General features: G+C 41.4%; 1 protein-coding gene across 2 annotated transcripts in view; it reads right to left on the bottom strand.

Annotated features, from left to right (window-relative positions):
- LOC137383326 (protein kinase C beta type) overlaps positions 1-11,279 on the bottom strand; it is a 296,759-nt gene extending 285,480 nt beyond the window's left edge. Inside the window, exons 1-2 of one of the 2 annotated variants that reach the window (XM_068056010.1) lie at positions 10,938-11,279; positions 10,801-10,832 (exon numbers count right to left, since the gene is read on the bottom strand). In XM_068056010.1, the coding sequence (XP_067912111.1) occupies positions 10,801-10,832; positions 10,938-11,101 (196 nt within the window). In that variant the 5' untranslated portion in view covers positions 11,102-11,279. The remainder of the gene's footprint in view (positions 1-10,800; positions 10,833-10,937) is intronic. The other variant, XM_068056009.1, reaches the window with a different exon arrangement.
- Positions 11,280-24,830: the final 13,551 nt, after the last annotated feature.

The raw sequence follows: 24,830 nt of genomic DNA, 5'->3' as shown, positions 1-24,830 counted from the left end.
ACTGACTGTAAAGCATCCTGGGCCGTCCTGAGATCGTGAAAGGCACCATGCAAATACAATACTTTCTTTTTTCTTTCATTCAATCGTGCAATGGACGCGCCGAAATTTTAAGAGAGACTTGAACAAATGCTATAAAATTATTGGAAACTACAGCCATAGGCGGAAATCTTCAAAGATGCACTTTGGCCATGAAATTACAAGTGTACAAAAGTACCATCCAGATAATGTCTCAAGGCGAACTCAGCGGCTGAGATTTCAATCTGTAAAGCACGAGGCAACTGAATCACCCCACAAGGACAGAAAATGTCAACCTGAGAATTCACAATGGTCATGCAAGCAAAGCGCTTCTTCCAGGCGCACAATATCCCCGTGACCATGTACCGAGTTAAAAAATACCCAACAAAGGACTGCACCAGGTCTCCGTAACAGAAGAACGTCTGGTGACGACCCCGGTGCTGGCAGGTTCTTAAATATGAAACAGGCTTTTGTGAAGCTCAATGTCATGAAGAGTATTATTTTCTTAATTAAAAATTTACATCCTTGAGATGGGGAGGAAAATGATAGCAAACGTTTCAGCTAAAGACATGACTGTTCCACAGTAATGAATCCCCACTGTGGCTCATATCTACCAGGTCTGTGGGACGAATTGGGTAGCTCGAGAGTCGGCACAGACATGACTGGCCGAATGGCCTCCTTCTGTGCCGTATGATTCTATATTTGATCTCGTTATACACTTTAGCTGTAACATGCAGAAGGCATTTCGATTCCAAAATAATCAACTCCAAATGATTCAACAAATGTGACGTATCTGCCACACGCTTCAACAAGCTGCGAATTGATAGCCATTTCTGGAATAAGGATGGTTCCAAAATGTTCAGAGGATCCTTGATATAAAAATAACATGCGTCAATTTGATGTCAAATCAGCAATCTCATTCTGCGGTTCAAATTTCAATTACAAACCACGCAAATCGATAACATCGTACCCCGCCCCCATTAAATTCCAACGTGTAACTCAATCCCTGGCATCATTCTATACATAAACGACCCGAACTCCTCGATTGTATCCGAACCAGAAACTCACCCCCGCCTTTCCATTATTTTATTTGTAAACCATCTGAACCTTTTGATTAAATCCCATCCTGTAACTCACTCCCTGGTATCATTTTATATGTAAACCACCAAATCTCTCGGTTAATCCGACCTATAACTCACTCCCTGCTATCCATTATTCTGTATGTAAATCATCCCAAACTCTCGATTAGATCCCAACCTGTAACTCAGTCCTGGATATCCATTATTCTTTATACGACTAGTGCAGCTTAAATATTTCTGCTACAATTATGACTTACTATTGACTGTCCAAAGGATGTCAACATGCAAAAATGTCAGCTTTTGGGAGGCAAGGGTGTTCAGTGCAATGTTTGCTCCCTGAGAACACTTTGCTTTGTCCAGAACAGAGACAATTTCAAGGACATCCACAATAACCTGATGCAATTTTAAATCTAATATGTCCCGTTTAGGTCTAATGTTTTTTGGAGGCTGATGGCTCAACTTCACTGTGCAACTGTTAAATTATTTCCCCATTTTTCTATCAATTCTGTGCAGCATCCATTTCCAGCTTTTTTTTGATCATGGGATGTGAACATTGCTGGCAGGGCCGGCATTTGTTGCCCATCGCTAATGCCCTTGAGAAGGTGGTGGTGAGCTGCCTTCTGGAACCGCTGCAGTCCATCTGGTGTGGGTACACCCACAATGCTGTTAGGCAGGGAGTTCCAGGATTTTGACCCAATGACAGTGATTTAGTTCCAAGTCAGGATGGTAGTGTTCCCATACAGCTGCTGCCCTTGTCCTTCTAGGTGGTAGAGGTTGCAGGTTTGGAAGGTGCTGTCAAAGGAGCCTTGGCAAGTTGCTGCAGTGCATCTTGTAGATGGTGCACACTGCTGCCACTGTGTGCCTGTGCCGGAGGGAGTGAATGTTTAAAGGTGATGGATGGGGTGCTGATTAAGCAGGCTGCTTTTTCTTGGATAGTCTTGAGCTTTTGAGTGTTTTTGGAGCTGCACTCATCCAGGCAAGAGCAGAGTATTCCATCACACTCCTGACTTGTGCTTTGTAGGTGGTGGACAGACTTTGGGGAGTCAGGAGGTGAGCTACTCACCACGGAACTCCCAGCCTCTAACCTGCTCTTGTGTATTTATATGGCTGGTCCAGTTAAGTTTCTGTGCCATGGTAACCCCCAGGATATTGACAGTGGGGGATTCAGCAATGGTAATGCCATTGAATGTCAAGGGGAAACGGTTAGATTCTCTCTTGTGGAGACGGTCATTGCCTGGCCCTTGTGTGGCATAAATGCTACTTGCCACTTATCAGCCCAAGCCTGGATGTTGTCCAGGACTTGCTGCATGCGGGCACAAACTGCGTCAGTATCTGAGGAGTTGTGAACGGCACTGAACATTGTGCAAACATTAGTGAACATCCCCACTTTTGACCTTATGATGGAGCGAAGGACATTGATAAAGCAACTGAAGATAGTGAGGCCTAAGACACTACCAATGAGGAACTCCTGCAGCAATGTCCTGGAGCTGAGATGATTAGCTTCCAACAACCACAACTATCTTCCTTTGTGCTAGATATGACTCCAACCAGTGGAGTGCTTGTCCCCTGATTCCCATTGACTTCAATTTTGCTAGGGCTTCTTGATGCCATACTCGGTCAAATGTTACTTTGATATCAAGGGCAGTCTCTCACCTCACATCTGGAATTCTGCTCCACATCCATGTTTGGATCAAGCCTGTAATGAAGTCTGGAACTGAGTGGCCCTGGTGGAAACTGAACTGAGCATCAGTGAGCAGGTTATTGCTGAGTAAGTGCCATTTGAGAGCACTGTCAATGACACTTTCCATCACTTTTCTGATGAGTGAGAATAGACTGATAGGGCAGTAGTTGGCTGGATTGGATTTGTCCTGCTTTTTGTGGACAGGACATACCTGGGCAATTTTCCGCATTTTCAGTTAGGTGCCGTTGTTGTAGCTGTACTGGAACAGCTTAGCTAGGGACACGGCTCAGTCTTCAGTACTACAGCTGGGATGTTGTCAGGGCCATAGCCTTTGCTGTATTCTGTGCCTTCAGCTGTTTCTTGATATCATATGGAGTGAATCGTATTGGTTTAAGACTGGCATCAGTGTTGCTGGAGACCTCAGGAGGAGACTGAGATGGATGATCTACTTGGCACTTGTGTGAAAATGGTTGTAAATGTTTCAGCATTGTCTTTTGCACTGACATGCTGTGCTCCCCATCATTGAGGATGGAGTTAATTGCGGAGCCTCCTCCTCATCTTAGTTTTTTTAATTGTCCACTACCATTCACAACTGGATGTGGCAGGACTGCAGAGCATTTATCTGATCCACTGGTTGTGAAATTCCCCTTCTCTTACACTGTACCTGCCCAAATAGTTATCATCTTACAAAAGCAAGTCCATAAGTGTTTAAGTGCAGATAGGGAAGCCATTTGGCTCATCTGACCCATCCTTTTATTACCAGCACAACATCCAATCATGTCCTGTCAGGCATTTCTGCAACTAACTCACGGGCACAGCTTACAGCCTGGGTCACTACATCAACAAAGTCTCATTTTCTTGCAGCTAATCCTTAATCAAAGACTGGCCCTGGGGGGATGCTGCCCAGGGCTAGAAGTGTCCCCTTCTGTAAACGAATTGAAACTTTGACTTGTCAGCTATACTGGTACCAATTCAGCACTTGGAATTCACTTTCATTCGAGGAAATTACTTATGTAATGGTCTTTGGGCAGTAAGGGCATTTGAAGTAATGGAGCCCTAGTAGAAAACCTGATATAATAATCTCTTGGGATTAATGGGTAGGTATCAATGCTGATAAATTCTAATCAACAATGTACCTATTTCCTTTATCAATTTTAAGGATAGATTTTGATTTAGCTGTGAAGTTAAACTTTATAACATAGTGTACTGAAATAGCCAGTTCAGTGGCAGTTCGGATCAACTGATAGCATGTTCAAAGATTGAAGATACAAGCCCCATCCTAGGACTTCAGTGCATAGTTAGACTGACATGCAGTGTAATATTGAAGGAGTGCTGCATTTCTAGCAGTGCTGTGCTTTGGATGAGATGGTAACAGTGGAGTGTTAACTGCCTGTCATGATTCTGATGCTATAGTCTCTGGTGTCTGTTAAAGATCTCACAGCACTGTTTGAAAAAGAACAGAGAGTTCTCCACGTGTCCTCAATCAACATCACCAAACAACGTTCATTTATCTCATTGCTGTTTGTGCTATATTGCTGTGTGCAATTGGCTGCTATGTGTGTGTACATAACAGTTACTGCACTTCAAAAAATATCTTATATGAAGTGTTTGAAGGCTTTTCTGAGATGTGACAAGGGGTTTCATTAATGACTAAAATAATGACTTGAAAAACACTGGCTGAGGAATCTAGGACTAGGGGATATAGCCTAAAAGTTAGAGCCAAGCCTTTCAGGAGTGCAGTTAGGTTACACCTCCTCACGCAACAGGTAGTAAAAGTTTAGAACTCTCTTCCACAAATGGCAGTTGATGTTTGGTCAATTATTGATCTTAAATCTGAGAGTGACAGATTCTTGTTAATCAAAGATAATAAAGGGATATGGGACAAAGACATATGGAATTAGGTCACAGATTTCATTGAATGGTGCGACAGACCTGAAGGGCTAAATTGCCTACTCCTATTATGTTCCTTAAATACAATAAGACAAAACTGTTAAATCAGCATTAGCCACCAGCCTAATTCATCTCCACTCAATGTTTTCATAAAAATAAATGCTTTGATTGGAAATGTATGCAAAAACAAAGTTACAATCCTCTGACAAATGTGATTCCACACATATTTGCTGGAGATTTATTTAATACACATAGAAAGAAGAGGGAGAGAAAACAAGGAACTATAGGCCAGTTAGCCTGACATCACTAGTAGGAAAAATGCTAGAATCTATTATTAGGGATATAATAACAGAGGACTTAGAGAATCATAGTATGATTAGGCAGAGCCAACACAAATTCATGAAAGGGAAATTGTGTTTGACAAATCTATTAAGAGTTTTTTGAGGTTGGAATTAGAGTAGATAAGGGGGAACCCAGTGAATGTAATATATTGGCTTTTCAAAAAACACTTGATAAAGGTACCATACAAGAGGTTATTACACAAAATTAGGGCTCATGTTATGAGGATAATATATTAGCACGGATTGAGGACTGCTTAAAGGACAGAAAAGAGAGCAGGAATAAACAGGTCATTTTTGGGTTCACAGGTAGTAACTAGCAGAGTACCACAAGGATCAATGCTTGAGCCTCAGCTATTTATCTATATCAATGACTTAGATCAAGGGACAGAGTGTCATGTATTGAATTTACTGACGATACAAAGGTAGGTGGGAAAGTAAGCTGTGAGGAGGATGCAAAGAGCCTCCAAAGGGATATGGATAGGTTAAATGAGTGGGCAAGACCATGGCAGGTGGAACATAATGTGAGGAAATGCAAAGTTATTCACTTTGGAAGGAAAAATATAAAACCAGATTATTTAAATGGTGAGAGACTGGAAAATGTTGATATTCAGAGAGACCTGGGTGTCATTGTACATGAATCACAGAAAGTTAACATGAAGGCACAGCAAGCAATTAAGAAGCAAATGGTATGTCAGCCTTTGTTATAAAGGAATTGGAGTATAAGAGTCAAGACATCTTACTGCAATTGTATAGGACATTCTTGAGACTATACCTGGAGTACTGTGTACAGTTTTGGTCTCTTCACCTAAGGAAGGCTATACTTGCCTTGGAGGGAGTCTAGCGAAGGTTTACCAGACTGAATCTTGGGATGAGGGAATTGTCCTATGGGGAGAGATTGAGTAGACTAGGCCTATATTCCCTAGGATTAGGAGAATGAGACGTGATCCAATTGAAATATATGAAATTCTTATGGGGCTTGATAGGGTAGATTCTGGGAGGATGTTTTCTTCGGCTGGGGAGTCTAGAACTAGGGGCCGTAGTCTTAGGATAAGGGGTTGGCTATTTCGGACTGAGATGAGGAGAAATTTCTTCACTCAAAGGGTTGTAAATCTTGGGAATTTGCCACCCCAGAGGACTGTGGATGCTTAGTCATCGAGTATATTCAAGACAGGGATTAATAGATTTTTGGAAACTAGGGGATATGGGGATAGTGCGGGAATGTAGAATTGAGGTAGAAGATCAGCCATGATTGTACTGAATGATACAACAGGCACAAAGGGACGAATGTCCTACTTTTCTTCCTAGTTCCTACTTTTTCATATTCTTATTCTGAAGTATCATTCCAGAACATGAATAACTGATGGAATCTTAAAACTGCAGCATTTGTCTCCTACCACCAACTTATTACGTGAGTGAAAAGGAAACGCCCAAGCTTGTGTGGCCAGAGGAGAATACAAACTGAAATTTGTTCCATTCTATTTTAGAGTTCTAAAGGGATTAAAATGTCAATATTTTATAAACAAAAGCACTCCGCGTCTGTTCACACTGAGTCTGTGAAGTATATACAAATGCACAGCACCATGACATCACTCACTCAGTCAGAATCAGCCTAAACAGATGGAGAAATCTCCACTTGCAAATCTTTTAACGACGTTGAACTTCAGCAAAAAATTATAGTGTAATCTTTCTTTAGACAGTAAAATTCCCCTTCCCCCTACGATCACCTGGATGAAGAAATTATTGGGAATTAATATTAATCTTTCCACCCTAGGAACAATGCAGAATATCTCCTTTTTAACGGTATCTGCTGTGGCTGTGTTGGTAGCACTCTTGCCCTGAGTCAGAAGATTGTAGGTTTAAATTCCATTCCGGAGACTTGAGCACAAAAATCTAGGCTGACATTCAAGTACCATATTGAGGGAGGTGCCGACTTTCAGATGAGATGCTAAACCATGGCCTGGTCTGCCCTCTCAGGTGGACGTAAAAGATCCCATGGCACTAAGGACATAAAACAGTGAGTCGTGGTAAATGTTTGTTTTTCTGACTGGAGGATGGTAGACAGTGGTGTTCCTCAAGGGTCAGTGCTAGGACCAGTACCATTTTTGATATATAAATGACTTAGACTTTGGAATACAGAGTCAAATTTCAAAATTTGCCGATGATACCAAAATTGGAGGTGTGGCAGTGAGGATGACACCAATCGACTACAACAGGACAGAGATGGGCTAGCAGAATGGGCAGACAAGTGGCAGATGGAATTTAATAAAGAGAATAAAGGGTGGCACAGTGGCTAGCACCGCAGCCTCACAGCCCCAGGGACCCGGGTTCAATTCTGGGTACTGCCTGTGCGGAGTTTGCAAGTTCTCCCTGTGACCGCGTGGGTTTTCACCGGGTGCTCCAGTTTCCTCCCACCGCCAAAGACTTGCAGGTGATAGGTAAATTGCCCCTAGTGTAGGTAGGTGGTAGGGAATATGGGATTACTGTAGGGTTAGTATAAATGGGTGGTTCTTGGTCAGCACAGACTCGGTGGGCCGAAGGGCCTGTTTCAGTGCTGTATCTCTAAATAAAATAAAATAAATAAAGTGTGAGGTGACGATAGGGAGAGGCAATAAAGACTAAATGGTACAGTTCTAAAGAGTGTACAGGGAGAGGGGGACCCGGGGGTTCATGTGCATAGATCTTTGAAGGTGGCAGGACATATTGAAAGAGTCATTAGTAAAGCATATGGGATCTTGGGCTTCATAAATAGAGGTTTTGAGTACAAAAGCAAGGAAGCTATGCTGAAGCTTTTAAAAGCTCTGGTTAGGCCACAACTACAGCATTGAGTCCAGTTCTGGTCACCACATTTTAGGAAGGATGTAAGGGTTCAGAGGAGTTACCAGAATGGTTCCAAGGCTGAGAGATTTTAGCTACAAGTTAAGGTTGGACAAACTGGGGTGGTTCTCCCTGGAGCAAAGATGATTGAGGGGAGATTTGATAGAGGTGTACAAGTTTATGACTGGTTTAGATAAGGTAGCCAAAGGAAAGCTGTTCCCATTAGCTGATGTTAGAAGGACTCGGGGACACAGATTTAAGGGTTTGGGCAAGAGATGCAGGGGGGATTGAGGAAGAACTTTTTTTTTACGCAGTGAGTGGCAATGACCTGGAACTCACTGCCTACAAGAGTGGTGGAAGTGGAGACGATGGATGATTTTAAAAGGAAATTGGATGGGCGCTTGAGGGAAATAAACTTGCAGGGCTATGGGGATAGAGCGGGGGGAATAGGACTGATTGGATTGCTCTACAGAGAGCTGGCATTGTCACAATGGGGTAAATGGCCTCCTTCTGTGCCATAAATGACTCTAGGACTATGTCAAAGAAGAGCAGGTGAGCTATCCCCAGAGTCCTGGACAATATTTATCCCTCAATCAACATCACAGAAATAGATTATCTAGTCATTATCACATTGCTGTGGAACCTTACTGTGTGCAAATTGGCTGCCATTACAACATTACAACAATGACTACAATTCAAAAGTACTTCATTGGCTGTAAGGTGCTTTGGGATGTCCTGAGATTGTGAAAGGCACTATATAAATGGAAGTCTTTCTTTCTTTCTGACAGTAACATAGTAATCACAGAAAACCATAATCAGATATCCTGATTGGAAAATATCAGCTGATGACTGCCTCTGATCAGCTGTCAATGAGCTGAGCATGGATTGGCTTGCTTCTTGGTTCTGTGCCAACTTGAAATGTCAATACTGGGGAAAGCTTCAGTCCTAACTGGCATGGGAACTTTGTGTTGAATTCTGGCACTGGGGCTGGGATCTAAGTGTTCAGTTTAATACTGAAGAGTCACAACTAAACCCAAATAATCTTTAATAGTCTTTTCCACTTGCAAGCCATAACATGGCAAATCTGCCCAAAGCTGATTCCTTTACACAAGAAACAGAAAACAACTTTCAGACACTATCATTTCTTTTCCTTCCAACTGTATTTGGGTGGAACACTATAAGTTAATAGCCCTCTTCTCAGTGTGTTGCTTTCTCTTAAGTCATTGGATGCCAGAGGTTGTTTCATCAAATCAGTCACCACTGGTTTCAATTTTCCTTCCCTCTCCTTATTTCAGATTACCCTACGCTATTTTTCCCATTAAAGGGAGTAACCTGCTCCAGGGTGTACAGCAGCTTGGAGTGACTCACCCTCACACTTTGTTGGGAAAGTCCCTCCTCCTGGATGGCCAAGTTGAAATTGTGACACTTCCATCTGAAAGGTCTTGAATACAGACCTTTGATTCATTTACACCAATCACCATGCTGCTCCTGAGCATGTGTGGAGGGACCTGTTCTCAGGCCTCTTGCCAATTTCACTCTGCAGCAACAGTGGTTGACTCCGCCTCCTCCCATCCCAGTACAGAGCTCATCCATGTAGACTAGCTGAGGACAGCAACCAGCTGCACAGAGTCAACTTCATTTTCAAAATGAGTTCCGAAGAAGGGTCACTGACCCGAAACGTTAACTCTGCTTCTCTTTCCACAGATGCTGCCAGACCTGCTGAGTGAATCCAGCATTTCTTGTTTTTGTTTCATTTTCAAAAACTATTTTTAAATGGTATATACAGAAGCAGGGACCCGGTGTAGTCTGTATTGATGACTGCACACTCACTAACCCATCAACTCAATCAGACTGGAATGCCCCTCCTAGAGACTGGGAAAGTAGATAAAACAGAATAAAATAGATTTAAAGCAAAGGATAGAAGGAGCCAACCAACTCAAGCCACGCGTGGGATGTCAAACAGCAGGACAGCTCTCTTTGATGATCTTTCTTTGTTAGCTGTGAAACAACCCGTCAATATCCGACTCCCAGCACCACTATCTCCTGATGACGTCCCTCTTCAAAATGTTAGATATGAAACTAACTTTTCCATTTTTATGTCACATATACACACTTGATGCTTCCGGCTAAAGGCAGGAAAGGGTGAGGTTAAGAAACAGATATTCAGACACAATCCTTCGAAAAAACTGTAGCACGTTGCTAAACAAGAAAAATTATGTGGTTTAACAGCTGCTTTTTGAATATATGGGTAGAAAGACAATAAAGAAAATTAATAACTGAAGAAACAGATAAAAGATGGATACAACTTTAATAAACACACACTAAGAAGAGTCAAGTTGAAGGCGAATTCAAAAGGGAACATCACAAAGCGGGGGTGGGGGAGGGAAAGAGTGAAAGACCGAGAAACAGATCCAAATACATGGACACTTCGGAAGGCTGTCTTATTAAAACGGAAACTAGGATAACCACGTTCAAATTACATTAAAAATCATTGAAGAACTAATCGCTTTTTTGCTTACACGAGTTTCCACCTGGTGGATTCGGAAAATTGTAAAAAGTGAGTGAGAGTGGTGCCACCTGCATCCGGCTGTACTAACGAAAACACAATACAATCTCCAGTTAATGTCTGCAAATATGCAGAAGGGCTTTGCACTGGATACTAACAAACCAAACGAAGCTCCTGCACAGATATCAGCAATTATAAAGTGTATCGCAGCTAGAACATGTCATACTAATCTTGCTTGAGGGCTACCATTTCAGTTTAGCAGTATGTTATTTCAGATTTGACATTGGCTAGAGTTTTCTCTTTTCATCTGAGCTGATAAGAGAGCTGCATCGCCGCTCAGTCTTCACACAAAGCATCACGTGAGCGCAGACTAAAGTGTTAGTGATTTTGGTGCAGATACTGTCCTGAGCACAGAACTGTCCAAATACTCTAATCTTAAGACACTGTTGCTACTGTACCCGAGGGAACGCCCACCTTGACACTGGAATCCCTGCTTCCCGAATCCCCTGTTAAAACAAACATAAACAAATAATATTAATGATATTTGAAGCGATGCATTTTTTAAAGTAAGAGAATGCTATAATTTGGCATCAGCGAGACTGTGCTCTCACCAGATAAAGTCGGTACAGTGGCTGCAGAATGTGGGCTGCTTGAAGAAGCGAGCGATGAATTTATGGTCCTTCACCTCATGAACGTTTTTCTGTCTCAAAGCGCCTTTGCGAGCGAAGCGAATGGTAGTTTCCTCGCTCTCCATCGCATACACATTATCAGACATTCTTCCACCGCCAAGCCACCGTTCAATTATTGCAGCAACAACAAAAATCGCGAACCTACTCCTTATTGTCTTTCTCCGGCTTTCGGTGTGAACCCACCGGCCAACAAAGCAAGTGAGCGGAGAGCTGGCGGTAGAGTGAGGAGCTGAGGACGGCTGCGCCTTCTCCACACAACGTCAACACGCTCCGCCTCTTCTAAATCAACCCTCTTTCTATTTACATAATCAGACCCAGTTCCCGTTTTTATCAACAGCGCAACATCGGTAATCTCTATGCATTTTTATATATATTTATATAAGCCATTAAATCACTACGAGAATAGGAACGGAACACCCCACTTAAAGTAAAGCGCTCAACAGGTAGCTGATGTGGATTTTTTTTTAGTGAAACGTGGATTAGTCACAGTGAATTTCAACCCCAGCCACCAGGAAACGGCGTATCTGTGATCTGATTAGTATCAGCAGCCGGGTGCGAGTGAGCAACAAATATAATCTTCTTGCAATGTTCTTCCATTTTCAGATCTGTAAAGAATTGATAGCTCATGCACTCGCTCGCTCTGCTGTTTCTGAAAGCCTGCGCTTCTTTTCTCTGTTTACTGTAAATATGGCAAAGTAAAGAAAGATTAATGGAAACCCCAGAACCATTACATTGCTGCAAAGCAACTGAGAGGCTGAGGTGACTACAAATTGTCAGTGTGATATCTTAGGCGTGTATAATGATCATGTGAACTTCGGATGCGATTAAAGGCTAGAAACTATTTCAGCATATCTATATTTTTTATTATAAAATCGATATGGACCTAAAAAGGACCGTTAAGCCTGCTCCATATAGCTATATGTGTACACTGTCGTGGAAATTATACCAGACCTTTTGGCCCTTCTTATTTGTGTCCCGTCCTTCAACTGGAGATGCTTAGTTTAATTTCATTTCCCTGACCGTACATCATTTCATGCTTACTTGCATATATTTGTTCATTCTCTTTTAAATAATGTATGAGCTGGAAGTTTCCTCCGCGGGTGAAATCGGAAATTTGCGCCCAAATATCCTCGCAAACGAAGCATCATAAAGTTCGAGCGCCTTTCCTACTTCAAAAGTATTTCATTGGCTGTTGTCCGATCATGAAAAACGCCATATAAATGCAAATCTGTCTTTCTAAGGTCAGTGCAATATCTGAATGCAGTTAAAACGTAATTGGAACTGAGCCAAGGGGGCTTCAAGTTGCTCGGATACTCGGGGAGTGTCTATAAAAGTGAAGGGGAAAAAATCTTTTCAGAGTGAGGCTGCAGACTGCAAGGTAAATAGCGTACAGGTCCTTTGCAACTTTTATGTAATTAATTTCAATTGTTCTGCTGAGAATCTAAACTGTCTCAATCTTTTCCATTTTCACAAATGAGTGACTCTCTGGACATATCTGCTTGGAGGAGGGCATGTAACTTGCCCAGGATGATCTTCAGTCCCTGCTGGATGAAGTAGAGACGAGCCAACACTTACTCATTGGCTGCTTGCCATCCCAGCCCTCATGTGAGGGGAGTAAACCACAGTGGCAGATGTGCTGTGTGCCTCCCCAATTATCGCAAAGAAGAAATTCAATGACCTGACAAAGTCTGGGAAGGCCTTGAAGTGAAGCAATCCAACTGCTATGAAGGAGGTGGTGAGGATGAATTTGAGGAGGTGGTAGAAGAGGCAGGAGTGTGGGAGAGTGAGGCGAAGCAGCTTCGGGGGAAAGAAAGGGAGAGAGCCTTGACTTAGTTATTCTGCTCATGCCCATCAAAGTGGAAGAGGAGGGGGGAGATGGAAAGCCAGAGCTCTTTCCCTATGCTCCTTTCTGGGAATGCAGCCTCATTGCCACCCTCATGCCACCCCAAGCAGAGACAGAGCCAATGACTTTCCTCTCAGTCTGCCACCTTGTTCTTTTTTTCCCAGAATGCATGTTGTCACTGAATTATACACATGTATGCCTCTAGACAGGGCATTGTGGCAGGTGCCTGGGTGCTGCACATTTACATGCAGGATGGGCAGCTGTGCACTGTAGACTACCTGCACATTGAGGGATTGGAATTCCTTTCTGTTCATATAACTCTCTGGGTTTTCAACGAGAGCCTTCAACACCACATGCATCCTGTCATTCACTCCAATCACTCTAGTGAAAGCCAGCAATTCTATAGAAGTTCAGTGCCCTCTAACTTTGTTCCACTACTGAGAGTCCAAATTTTATAAACCCACCAGCCTTACAGTACAGTCACCTATTGAATGCTGTCCCTCACTAATTCAGCACACGTCTCCTGTGGATACCTGGAATGAAAAGTTGAGGGCTGTGCTGACTTTCATTTTGATTGTAAGGAGGCGCTACAGTTTGTGGAGTGAGACTTCAGCTCATCTTTGAGCAGGTCACACAGTTGGCCAATGGCATCTTCATGAATTGAAGACAGCACACAATCAGATCCTTCTCTTCATAAGTCATCCAAAGACCTGTATACCCTCTAGGCAGGGCACCTCCAAATAGGGTGCAGTCACCTCCTCTGGCACTTTAATTTTTGAGCCTCCTGAATCAGGATCTCTCCTCTTAACACAAGAAAAAGTCATAATAGTCATAAAATGTGCCATTTCTCTTAACTTTTAAAACTGAAATTGCCTGTAAAATGGCTTCCTGCAGCAGGTAGAGATGATGGAGACTTCAATTCATTCGTGGTCAGCTGATCTGTAATTGTTGCAGGTGACCACAAATGACTGTGTACCTGTAAGGCTGGACACTGTGTTTGGAGATCTCCCAAAAAAGCACAATTGCATGTTTGAAATCTGGGGGCACGGCCATTTTTGTGAGTAGGGACTTGACTGGACACAGGGTAACGTTGATGCACTTAAAATATCATGGATACTTGGGCACATTTTAGTTATGCTGGTAATTCACTTATGTCCAGGTTAAACTAGATAACTTGTTAGAACCTAGACTGTGCGTGTCTTTGGGTGTAAATGTTGAGGAAACGACAAGCCTTAGTCTCAGTCATAATAACACATATTATAAAATATTCTATATTCTAATAAAACTTTTGATGTGAAAAACAAACTTCTCTCTTTGTTCTTATGATAACCCCGAGTAAACCCTTCCATAACTTTGAAAACCTCGATTGGATCTCCCCTTAAACTCCTCTGTAACAGTGAAAAAGCCTTAATTATTGATCTATTTTTTATAACTATAACCTTTCATTCCTGCAGAACTCTAGAGAATTTTCACCTTTTCAAGGCCCAATATCCTTCCTATAACTGGTTTAGCCAGAACTACATACAGTACTCTAAATATGGCCCATCTAAAGTCTTGACAAATTCAACATTTCTTTTGTATTAAATGCCCATGAATACCCAAAATTCCATTTGCCTTGTTATGCTCCTGCAATTTCACCTTTAAAGGTATGTATGTCTGCACTGCTGGATATCTCCACTCTGCCGCTCTGTTAAGAATTTTGCCATTTAGGGTAACTTCCTTTCAATGATTTTTCCCTAAAAAAAAAAGTACATCTTCATACTTCTCTGCATTGAATGGCATATGTCACCTGTCTGCCCACTCGACTAATCTGTCTGCAGTTGCTTGCAATTTTCCTCTAGTTTTCCATGCCATTAATTTGGTATCACCAGCAAACTTTGATATCGTTCCTCTTATGCCAATGTCCAAATCAGGTATATAAGTGAAAAACAAAAGTTGCAAGACAGATCCTTGGGGCACAGTACTAATCACATCCCACCGATTCAAAAAATATCCAATTATCCTCTCTGTTTTCTATCCATGTAGCTACATTCTATTGAACATCATGTCTTAATTTCTGCTATAGCTCTTTCATCCATTACCGTTAACACTCAATGTAAGTTAAATGTATGACATTTGTGGCTATATGTGCTTCACTGCAGTAAAGTTGGCAAATATAACCCTGACACAATAGTAAAGGAAAAGAGAGCAAATTGGAGGAGATTGTGTTGGCAGGAAAAAAGACAGAAGTGCAAGGAGAGAGCCAACTGTGTAACAGCCCCGACAACCAATTTTATCTGCAGTGCCTGTGGAAGAGTCTGTCACTCTAGAATAGCCACTCCAGGCACTGCTCCACAAACCACTGACTACCTCTAGGCACTTACCCATTGTCTCTCGAGACAAGGAGACCAAAGAAAGAACAAAGTATTAGTCAGACTCTTTGCGGTTCTGGTAAAGGTTTTGCCAGATATGAGGAATTTAAATCTTGAACAAAGGTTAAGAAAGTTGGACTTAAATAAAGACGGAAAATGCTGGAAATATTCAGCAGTTTAGGCAGCGTCTGTGGAGAGAGAAACAGAGTTTACGTTTCAGGTCAATGACCTCTCATCGGACCTGGGCTTGTTTGCAAAATAGGAGACTTTGAAGTGGCTTAACTGAACTTTAAGACTATGACAGGAACAGGAAAGCTGATCAAAGCAAATTTTTCACTATGGTGAAGAGTTGAAATATCAGGAGACACAAGAAAAACATTTGAAAATTAGAAAGCAACTCAAGCAGTTTTTTTTAAACTCACAAGTAATTGGAGCTGATTTTCTTGTCGATAATAACCTTGGAATTGCTGCACCTGTCCAAAGGTTGGAGGGCATCTAGTATTGTGGAATAAATTAAAAGAGAAAAAGAGTGAAGATGACAATGAGAAAGACAAAAATGTATCTTGGATTGTTGGATATAATGATTTTTTTTTCTGTTGCTAAAACTTCTTATGCTTTGTTTATTATCCAGAGGGAGGCAATAACTAGAAGGTAAAGTTTCTCAGAAAATCGAAAATCCTGAAATTCCTCCAATGTGTTGATGAGGGTGGTTTTATCTAGCTAGGGCTTTTTTCTGGCAGCAGTTAAGACTACAGGGATGTGTAGTGACAAGGATTAATGGGATATCATTGCTATAAGTCTATAGATTGATAAGTAATAGTTATTACTGAAATAATAGTCAATATATATTAGCATACACATTACACAGTACAGAATATATTCTAACGAAGTAGGATACAGAAGGGTGAAACATGTGATAAACCACAAGAGCAAACTTTGAATAGTTCATTAGCATCTCAAACCTACAATGCAGTATGCCCTTGAAATACTATTCAGCCTATATTAATTAATGAAACAGGTGGAGTTGTGGGTGGCATTGCAGCAATTTAAAAAAAAATAGCAGCAACAGTAATTATGTTGCAATGACAGCAACAGGCTGCAGGTCCCTATCATTAAATCGTAGAATTTGACCAGAGGTGATAGTAAGATTTATTTCTCTACACAATACAGGTCAATGCCTTGTTCCTATTACACCATTATACCGGGGATCCCAAAGCCCAATAACCTAATTTATTTAGGGAATGTGGGTTATTACCTACTCCCCTAAAAGATAGCAAGTACAATTGGCAATTATATAGCACTTTATTACAGCTCCCCGAACATCCAAATGTTTCATGCAGTGAATATTACTTTGAATTGCAGTGACTGTTGTAATGTAAGCAAACTCAATACAGCAAGATTACAAGTTTTAATAGTATAGGTCAGGACACCAGGAGAATTCTATACTCTTCAATGACTAACTCCTTAGGATCTTTAACATCCATCTGACTACCAGAACAGGCACAGTTTAACATCTCATTTAAAGGACAGTGCTGTTGACAACATAGCACTGCGATTGTCAACATGATTATGTTCATAAATCCTACAGTGAGGATTAAACCTACAACCTCTGACTGAGAGGTAAGAATGCGACCAATTAAGCTAACTTATCATTACATCACAACAAAAGTTAGTGATTGTGTTTAAGTAGCTATATTTGAATACTAGAAGAATTAGGAATAAGGTATTTATAGTAAGTGGAAATTATGACATATTTGCTTACATAAGCATGGATAGGGAACAAAGGAAAGAGATAGATGCGTATGCTGAAGATAGTTTAAAATTATGGAAGCTCAAAATTAAGGAAGCTGATTTAGTTTCCTAGCAAAAAAAACAAATTAAAAATAGTCTGGATGGAAATAACAAGTAGGAAAAGAACAGGGTTAACAATAAGGTCTGTGTGACAAAATATACATTTCTGTCTTTGGTTTTATATAGGTAGTTGAGGTTTAAAATTGAAATTGTCTGTTTTCAGGATGTGGATAACACTGGCAAGACTAGATCTATTGCTCCTTCCTAGCTGCTCCAGTTGTTTGTAAACTGAGTGCTTACTAGGCCACTTGAGGGGACATTAGAAATCAACCATGTTGTGTGGGACTGGAGTTGCATGTAGGTCATATCAGGTAAGGGTGGCATGTTCCTTTGCAACAATCCAACAGCTTTAATGATTATTCTGGTGCTAGCCCACAAATTAATTGAATTTGATTTCAAAACTTGCCATGATGGGATTTGAATTGTTAAACATCTGGATTGCTAGTCTAATACCATACTTACTGCAGTATAATACTGTCTTTGCCAATTGAAAAAATGGTAGGATGGAAACATTCCATTGAGTAAGCTATGTAGGGTTGTTGGATATAAATCAACTGATTAAAAAATCCCTTTAATGGCTGGGACAATTTAAGATGGTAATAAATGCAACATTTCTCAGACAAAAATGTAACTTCTGACTACAGTAATATATGAAATTAAGCAGGCCAATATGATGGGGGGAGAAGCCCAAGTTATTGGCCATTATCCAACTGTAAAGCAAGGTGTAAAGACAAAATATATTTACTTGACCATGCCAAAATTACACTGAAGAAGGTCCATGCTATAACTGCCCCAGTTCTTGCCGATTATCTTTAGAATATTTTTAACTGGTGAGAAACTATTAAATGTTCATGTTCAGAGGAACATGAGTGTCCTTAAATACAAACTTCAGGTACAGCAAGCAATTAGGAAGTCAAATGGTACATTGGCCGTTATTGTAAGGCCATTGGAGAACGAGAGTAAAGAAGTTTTGTTGCAAATGTACAGGATTGACATATGCAGTTCAATTGTACAGGTACAGACCTGGAGTACTGTGTACAGTCCTGGTCTCCATACACAAGGAAGGATATAAAAGCCCTACAAGGAGTGTAATGAAGATTCCTAAGACTGATTCCTGGGATAAGAGGGTTGTTCTATGTAGATTGAGTAGAATGGGCCTATACTCTCCGGACTTTAGAAGAATGAGAGGTGATTTCATTGAAACATATAAGATCTGAGAGGGCTTAATAGGGCAGATGCTGAGAAGCTGTTTCACCATACTGAAGAGTCTACAACTAGGGGGTATAGTCTTAGGATAAGGGGTCAGTCATTTAGAACTGCAATGAGGAGAAAAGTCTTTACTCAGAGGGTTGTGAATTTTTGGAATTCTCTAACCCAGAGGGCTGTGGATGCTCAGTCATTGAGTATATTCAATGCTTAGATTGATAGATTTTGGACTCTAAGGGAATCAAGGGATATGGGGATTGGCGAAAAAGTGGAGTTGAGGTCAATGATCAGTCACAATCATATTGAATGGAGGAGCAGGCTCGAGGGGCTGTATGGCCTACTCCTGTTCCTATTTATTATGTTCTTTTGTTTAGCTCTAACAAAAACACCCTAGGCTTCTTGACCGAACATGGGTCATGTTTTCTATGTGTAACACTATGTTTTCTATGTGTAATATCCTGAAACACTCTGGACTGTGTTTCATGCAAAAAGAAGGCCCAGTTGACTTGTCCAATGAAACTATTACATTCAAAGAAATTGATTGCAGTTTCCTCATAAGTATTGTGCTGTTCATTATTTTGCCACTTTTTCTTCTATGTATAATTTCACTTCTAAATACTTGAAAGAACAATATTTCTGCCAGTTAAAGCAGTTTAACAGTGTGACATTTTCCATCATCCATAGACAGAACATGCGATGAGCATCCAAAGTACTTCCAGTAAGCAATTGTTAGATCTGGACTATTGTAAGCCAAGTATGGCAGAGAATAAAGTCACAGGTTTCAGTCATAAAAGACTTTGTCTGATAATGGAAACTAGTATCAAGCTACTTACACAGGAAAAGATCTTGGGAATAGCACATATGGTAACAATTTGCTAGCAACACCTGACTCGGGTTACAATGTGCAGTATGAGGACATAAAAAGGATAAATGTTATTGGTTAATAATGGTTGACCTCAATCACTTCACTATAAACTAGAAATTTTCAAATGGAAGTGTAGCAACTGCATCAGAATTAGCAAATGTGCTACAGATTGCTTCCTGATTTATTGTGTAATGAACCCAATTAGGAGTAATACACAACTATTTTGAACGTTGATCTAGATCTCAAGTAGGTTATAAAACAAAAAGGATAAAATGTTCATGAGAGGAACAATGACAGAGTGGGAAAGGTGTAAATCCAAGTCCCACAGGGGTCAGTTTTTGGACTCTTATTGTTTCTAATATTTATCAATGACTCTGTTATTGAAACTAAGCTTAATCTTGAGAAATATGCTGTTGGCACTAAAATCGGGAGAACAATTGAGTCAGAGGATGCAGGAAAAGATGTATAGAATTATTTAGATCAGTCATGAACTGGGCAAACTATTGGAAGGAAATAAAATCACTGAGAAATGTAAACTATTGTATACTAATCAAAATAATCTACCACATTTGTATAAATGAATGGAGTTGAATTGGGAGACAGTGGGAGACAGAAAAAAACCTGAGAATGATAATTGGCCCATCTCTTTTCAATGCTTGACAACATGGAAAAGCGAATAGAATGCTGGGTCATAACATGAGAAACCAGAGAACATGCGTCCACTGATAATGTTGGGGCTTTACAATGCATTGATTAGATCACACTGGGAATACTATGTTCAATCTTGACCAAAAGCATATACCAACATTGGAGACATTTTAGAGGAGAGCAACACAACTAATCCCAATTGTAAAGGGAATGAGCTACAGAGAAAGATGGACAATGTAAAGGTATAGAAGCCTAGTGATATGGTACTAAACTAACAGCCTAGAGGTCATGTCGTCAAATTTCATCATGGCAAATTATGAAATTAAATTCAGTAACTGTGAAAACTGCTAGATTGTCATTAAAAACCCAACTGGTTCACTAATGTTTTCTATGTCAAAATCTACTTAAATCCTCTCAAAACAAGACACTTGGTACAAAACAACCAAATACAAGCACCACTTCCAAAACAGTCAACCAATGAAAAATCTGATCCAGACACTAGCACTTTCATACCTAATTAATAGTTAACCAGTCAATCAAGTCAGCCCAGTCTCTACTTCAGAATCTTTACTGCTCACTATTTCTATTAAAAATCAGCATTGGCTTGTGTAATTACTTCATTTTGATATTAGAGTACAATATTCAAAAACTGAACCACAAAAATACACCTTTACCTGATACCTTTACCAGATGATTGCTCAGTGTTCTGTACCATTCACAGCTCCTCAAATACTGAAGCAGTCCGTGTCCACATGCAGCAAGACCTGGAGAACATTCAGGCTTGGGCTGATAGTGCCCAACAATGACCATCAACGGCATTGCCATCACTGAATCCCCCACCATCAACATCCTGGGGGTTACCATTGAGCAGAAATTAACAGGACCAATCATATGAATACTGTGGCTACTAAAGCAGGTCAGAGGCTGGCAATTCTGCAGTGAATAACTCACCTCCTGACTCCTCAAAGCCTGTCCCACCATCTACTTGACTGGATGAGTGCAGCTCCAACAACATTCAAGAAGCTTGACACTATCCAGGACAAAGCAGGCCATTTGAGCAGCACTCCAACCACCACTTTAAACATTCACTCCCTCCACCACCGGTGCACAGTGGCAACAGTGTGTATGCCATCTACAAGATGCACTGCAGCAACTCGCCTAACCTCCTTTGACAGCATCTTCCAAACCTGCAATATCTACCACCTAGAAGGACAAGGGCAGCAGACACATGGGAACACCAACACTTGCAAGTTCCCCTCCAAGCTACACACCATCCTGACTTGGGGGCCATTCCTTCACTGTTACTGGGTCAAAAACCTGGAACTCTCCTCTTAACAGCACTGTGGGTGCACCTACATCAGATGGACTGCAGCAGTACAAGAAGGTGGCTCACCTCCACTTTCTTGAGGACAACTAGGGATGGGCAATAAATGCTAGCCTTGCCAGCAATGCTCACATCCCATGAAAGAATTTAAAAAAAGGATATTCCCTACCGGAATAAAGTGGTTTTGAAATTTTATCATATCTGTTCATAGATTAATTGCACAGTAATGATTCATCTACATTGCCCCAACAGGCATGTCTGAGTAAGGTACACTAGAAATTAGATACAGAATAAAATTCCCTTGGTACTGTCCCTGGTCTGGTATAGCAGGAGTTAGATGTAAAATTTCCTCTACACTTTCAGATTGCAATTTAACACAGGATTGATGCAGAGTTAATCTCTTGACATTGCCTCACCCATCAACTCCAGCACTGTTTGCTTGCAGAATAAATCTTCCTCTTCTCTTCTTCTTCTTCGGCCTCCTTGTCTCAAGGGATAATGGGTAAGTGCATAGAGGTGGTCAGTGGTTTGTGGAGCAGCGCCTGGAGTGGCTATAAAGGCCAATTCTAGAATGGCAGACTCTTCCACAGGCGCTGCAAATAAAATTGGTTGTCGGGGCTGTTACACAGTTGGCTCTCTCCCTTGCGCTTCTGTCTTTTTTCCTGCCAACTGCTAAGTCTCTTCAACTCGCCACTCTTTAGCCCCACCTTTATGGCTGTCCACCAGCTCTGGCGATCACTGGCAACTGACTCCCACGACTTGTGGTCAATGTCACAGGACTTCATGTCGCGTTTGCAGACATCTTTAAAGCGGAGACATAGACGGCCGGTGGGACTGATACCAGTGACGAGCTCCCTGTACAATGCGTCCTTGGGGATTCTGCCATCTTCTATGTGGCTCACATGGCCAAGCCATTTCAAGCGTTGCTGGCTCAGTAGGGTGTTTATGCTGGGGATGTTGGCTGCCTCGAGGACTTCTGGTTTGGAGATACGGTCCTGCCATCTGATGCCAAGGATTCTTCGGAGGCAGCAAAGATGGAATGAGTTGAGACATCGCTCTTGGCTGACATACGTTGTCCAGGCCTCACTGCCATAGAGCAAGGTACTAAGGACACAGGCTTGATACACTCGGACTTTTGTGTTCCGTGTCAGTGTGCCATTTTCCCACACCCTCTTGGCCAGTCTGGACATAGCAGCAGACGCCTTTCCCATGCACTTGTTGATTTCTGCATCGAGAGACAGGTTACTGGTGATAGTTGAGTCTAGGTAGATGAACTCTTGAACCACTTCCAGAGCATGGTCGCCAATATTGATGGATGGAGCATTTCTGACGTCCTGTCCCATGATGTTCATTTTCTTGAGGCTGATGGTTAGGCCAAATTCATTGCAGGCAGCCGCAATCCTGTCGATGAGTCTCTGCAGACACTCTTCAGTGTGGGATGTTAATGCAGCATCGTCAGCAAAGAGGAGTTCCCTGATGAGGACTTTCCGTACTTTGGTCTTCCCTCTAAGACAGGCAAGGTTGAACAACCTGCCATTTGATCTTGTGTGGAGAAAAATTCCTTCTTCTGAAGACTTGAACGCATGTGAGAGCAGCAGTGAGAAGATGATCCCAAACAGTGTAGGTGCGAGAACACAGCCCTGTTTCACGCCACTCAGGATAGGAAATCTCCCTCTACATTGACCGTTTAAGCACTCCCAGGTCAGATGCAGCACGGGATAGATGCACAGTAAAGCTGCATCTACGCTGCCCATTATGCAGTCCCACGTCATGTAGGGCATGAATTACATGTTCCCTCTACATGTCTGAGACAGATATAATGTGTAAATGAAGAGTATCAATCAGACCATTGTGCCAAATCCATGTTCCACACAGTATTCCTTGTGATCTTTTTGAAATAAACTGTCAAGTTGTGCCAACGTATTGACAGGGGTTGACACAGTCCTAAATTCCTTTCACTTTGGCCCCTTAACAGAGGAACTGTCATCGGTCAGTCTCAATTCAGAACTACAGTGTTTTAAGCCACTGCACCACCAGCTTCTGTGCTTTCTTTTTTTGGCATTGTTATGAGGATCACACGATTGGCTCATGCCAGATGTACTAGCGCATTTAATCATATTCTTAGAAATTGTGGCAAATAACATAAGCGGCAACACAAGATGCAGGTTTCAAATCATTGAAATTAAATTCATTCCTCAATGTAATTATAACTAGTAGGTTGCTTAGCAACCACCAGACTGCAGTTATACCACATCCACTGGTCTCAAATCACTACCTGTGTAATCTACCGTGCAGACAGAAAATCAAAGTTATGCTACTAGCTCTATTCTCTGGCGCTTTGTTTTCCTAATATTATAGAAAATATAAACAAAATATGCTGATTTAGGAACATAATATTTACATAGGATTTATATAGGCTACAGGATATATAAATATATAGGATAAATAGGAGTTTTTTTCAAAGTTACTATATCTTGAGGTTTGTGCCAAGAAAGAGAAGCTTACTGCAATTTATGACACTTGAAGAAAACTATTAAAGGGCGTGGGAAAAGAATAGAAAAATGCAATTATACTGGATAGCTCCAGTTCTGGAGGGTAGCAGTAGCACAGGCACAATTGGAAAATGGCCTCATTCTGTGGTAAAATAGTTATGATTTTATGATGTGATTCTATTGCAACAGTATGCTTTGGAATGTTTTTCAAATTGTCTTAATGTTGATATATATCTTTAGAATACCATTTATAAAATAAAACTGCAGTATTTTGATTATTACATAAATAGTAACCTTGAGGTTGTAGTGCAACACTGTAGAGCTTGAAATTCAGGGCTTAATTTTGTTCTCTTGTTAGAGGCGGGTTCAGTGGCATGGGCGGGGCGGGGGTCGAGAATCTCTGTGAAGCCGTCCGCAATGAAACCGTCGCCGTACTACAGTGTGCCAATTTTGTTGCAGGCAGCAAGTGCCATGGCGCCCCTACACTATGGCATTGACACTTAAATGTTGTAAATGCTGCTTTAAATAAATTTTAATCTAATTCACTGCGATCCAATGAAGGTTTCTCAATTTTCTGGTTGACGTCCAGCAGTTGCATGCTTTCAGTTTGCGACTTCGAAAAGCTGGTGCCACCGAGATAAGAGTCCTCGGTGCCGTGAAAGGGAAGGTAACCTAACCAGTGTAGCATTGAGAAAGTGGGGTTTACAGTGGCCATTGCTGCTATGCTGAGTGTCCAAGGGGCTTGTGTATGAATGGGGGGAATCTTTGCAGGGGGCTTGTATGTGACCGGGGGGAACACTACAAGGGGCTTATGTGTGAATGGGGGGAACTCTGCAAGGGGCTTAAATGCATGGACAGAGTAAATGCAGGGCTGGCAGGCTTTTAAAGATGGCGCCAGCACCTGCTTCAATATCAGGTGACGTCGTGAAGGGTGTCTCCATTGCTGCCTGCACCATGTGATGGAAATATATTATTCAAAATGGCCGCCTGCCATGTAATAGTGGGGTCATAAAATTTAGCCTTCAGTTTCAGATCCAAACTGATACAGTATACTTGCTACTTTGTCGTATTTCACTGTGAGGTGCATTCTCTGCATACTTCATCCTGACTTCCTATTTATCCCATACTAGAAACATGACATGCTATATAAGAAATCAACACTCAATGCACCTGTGTGTTAGAATTCATGACACTCTATTTTGCTGAGATGTTCTGCCCATTTTTCTGAGGTAGGA

The sequence above is a fragment of the Heterodontus francisci genome, chromosome 24, assembly GCF_036365525.1.
Source record: "Heterodontus francisci isolate sHetFra1 chromosome 24, sHetFra1.hap1, whole genome shotgun sequence".
NCBI classification, from domain to species: domain Eukaryota; kingdom Metazoa; phylum Chordata; class Chondrichthyes; order Heterodontiformes; family Heterodontidae; genus Heterodontus; species Heterodontus francisci.
The sequence above is the reverse complement of the archived record's forward strand: the minus strand, read 5'-3'. Positions and strand labels throughout refer to the sequence as shown.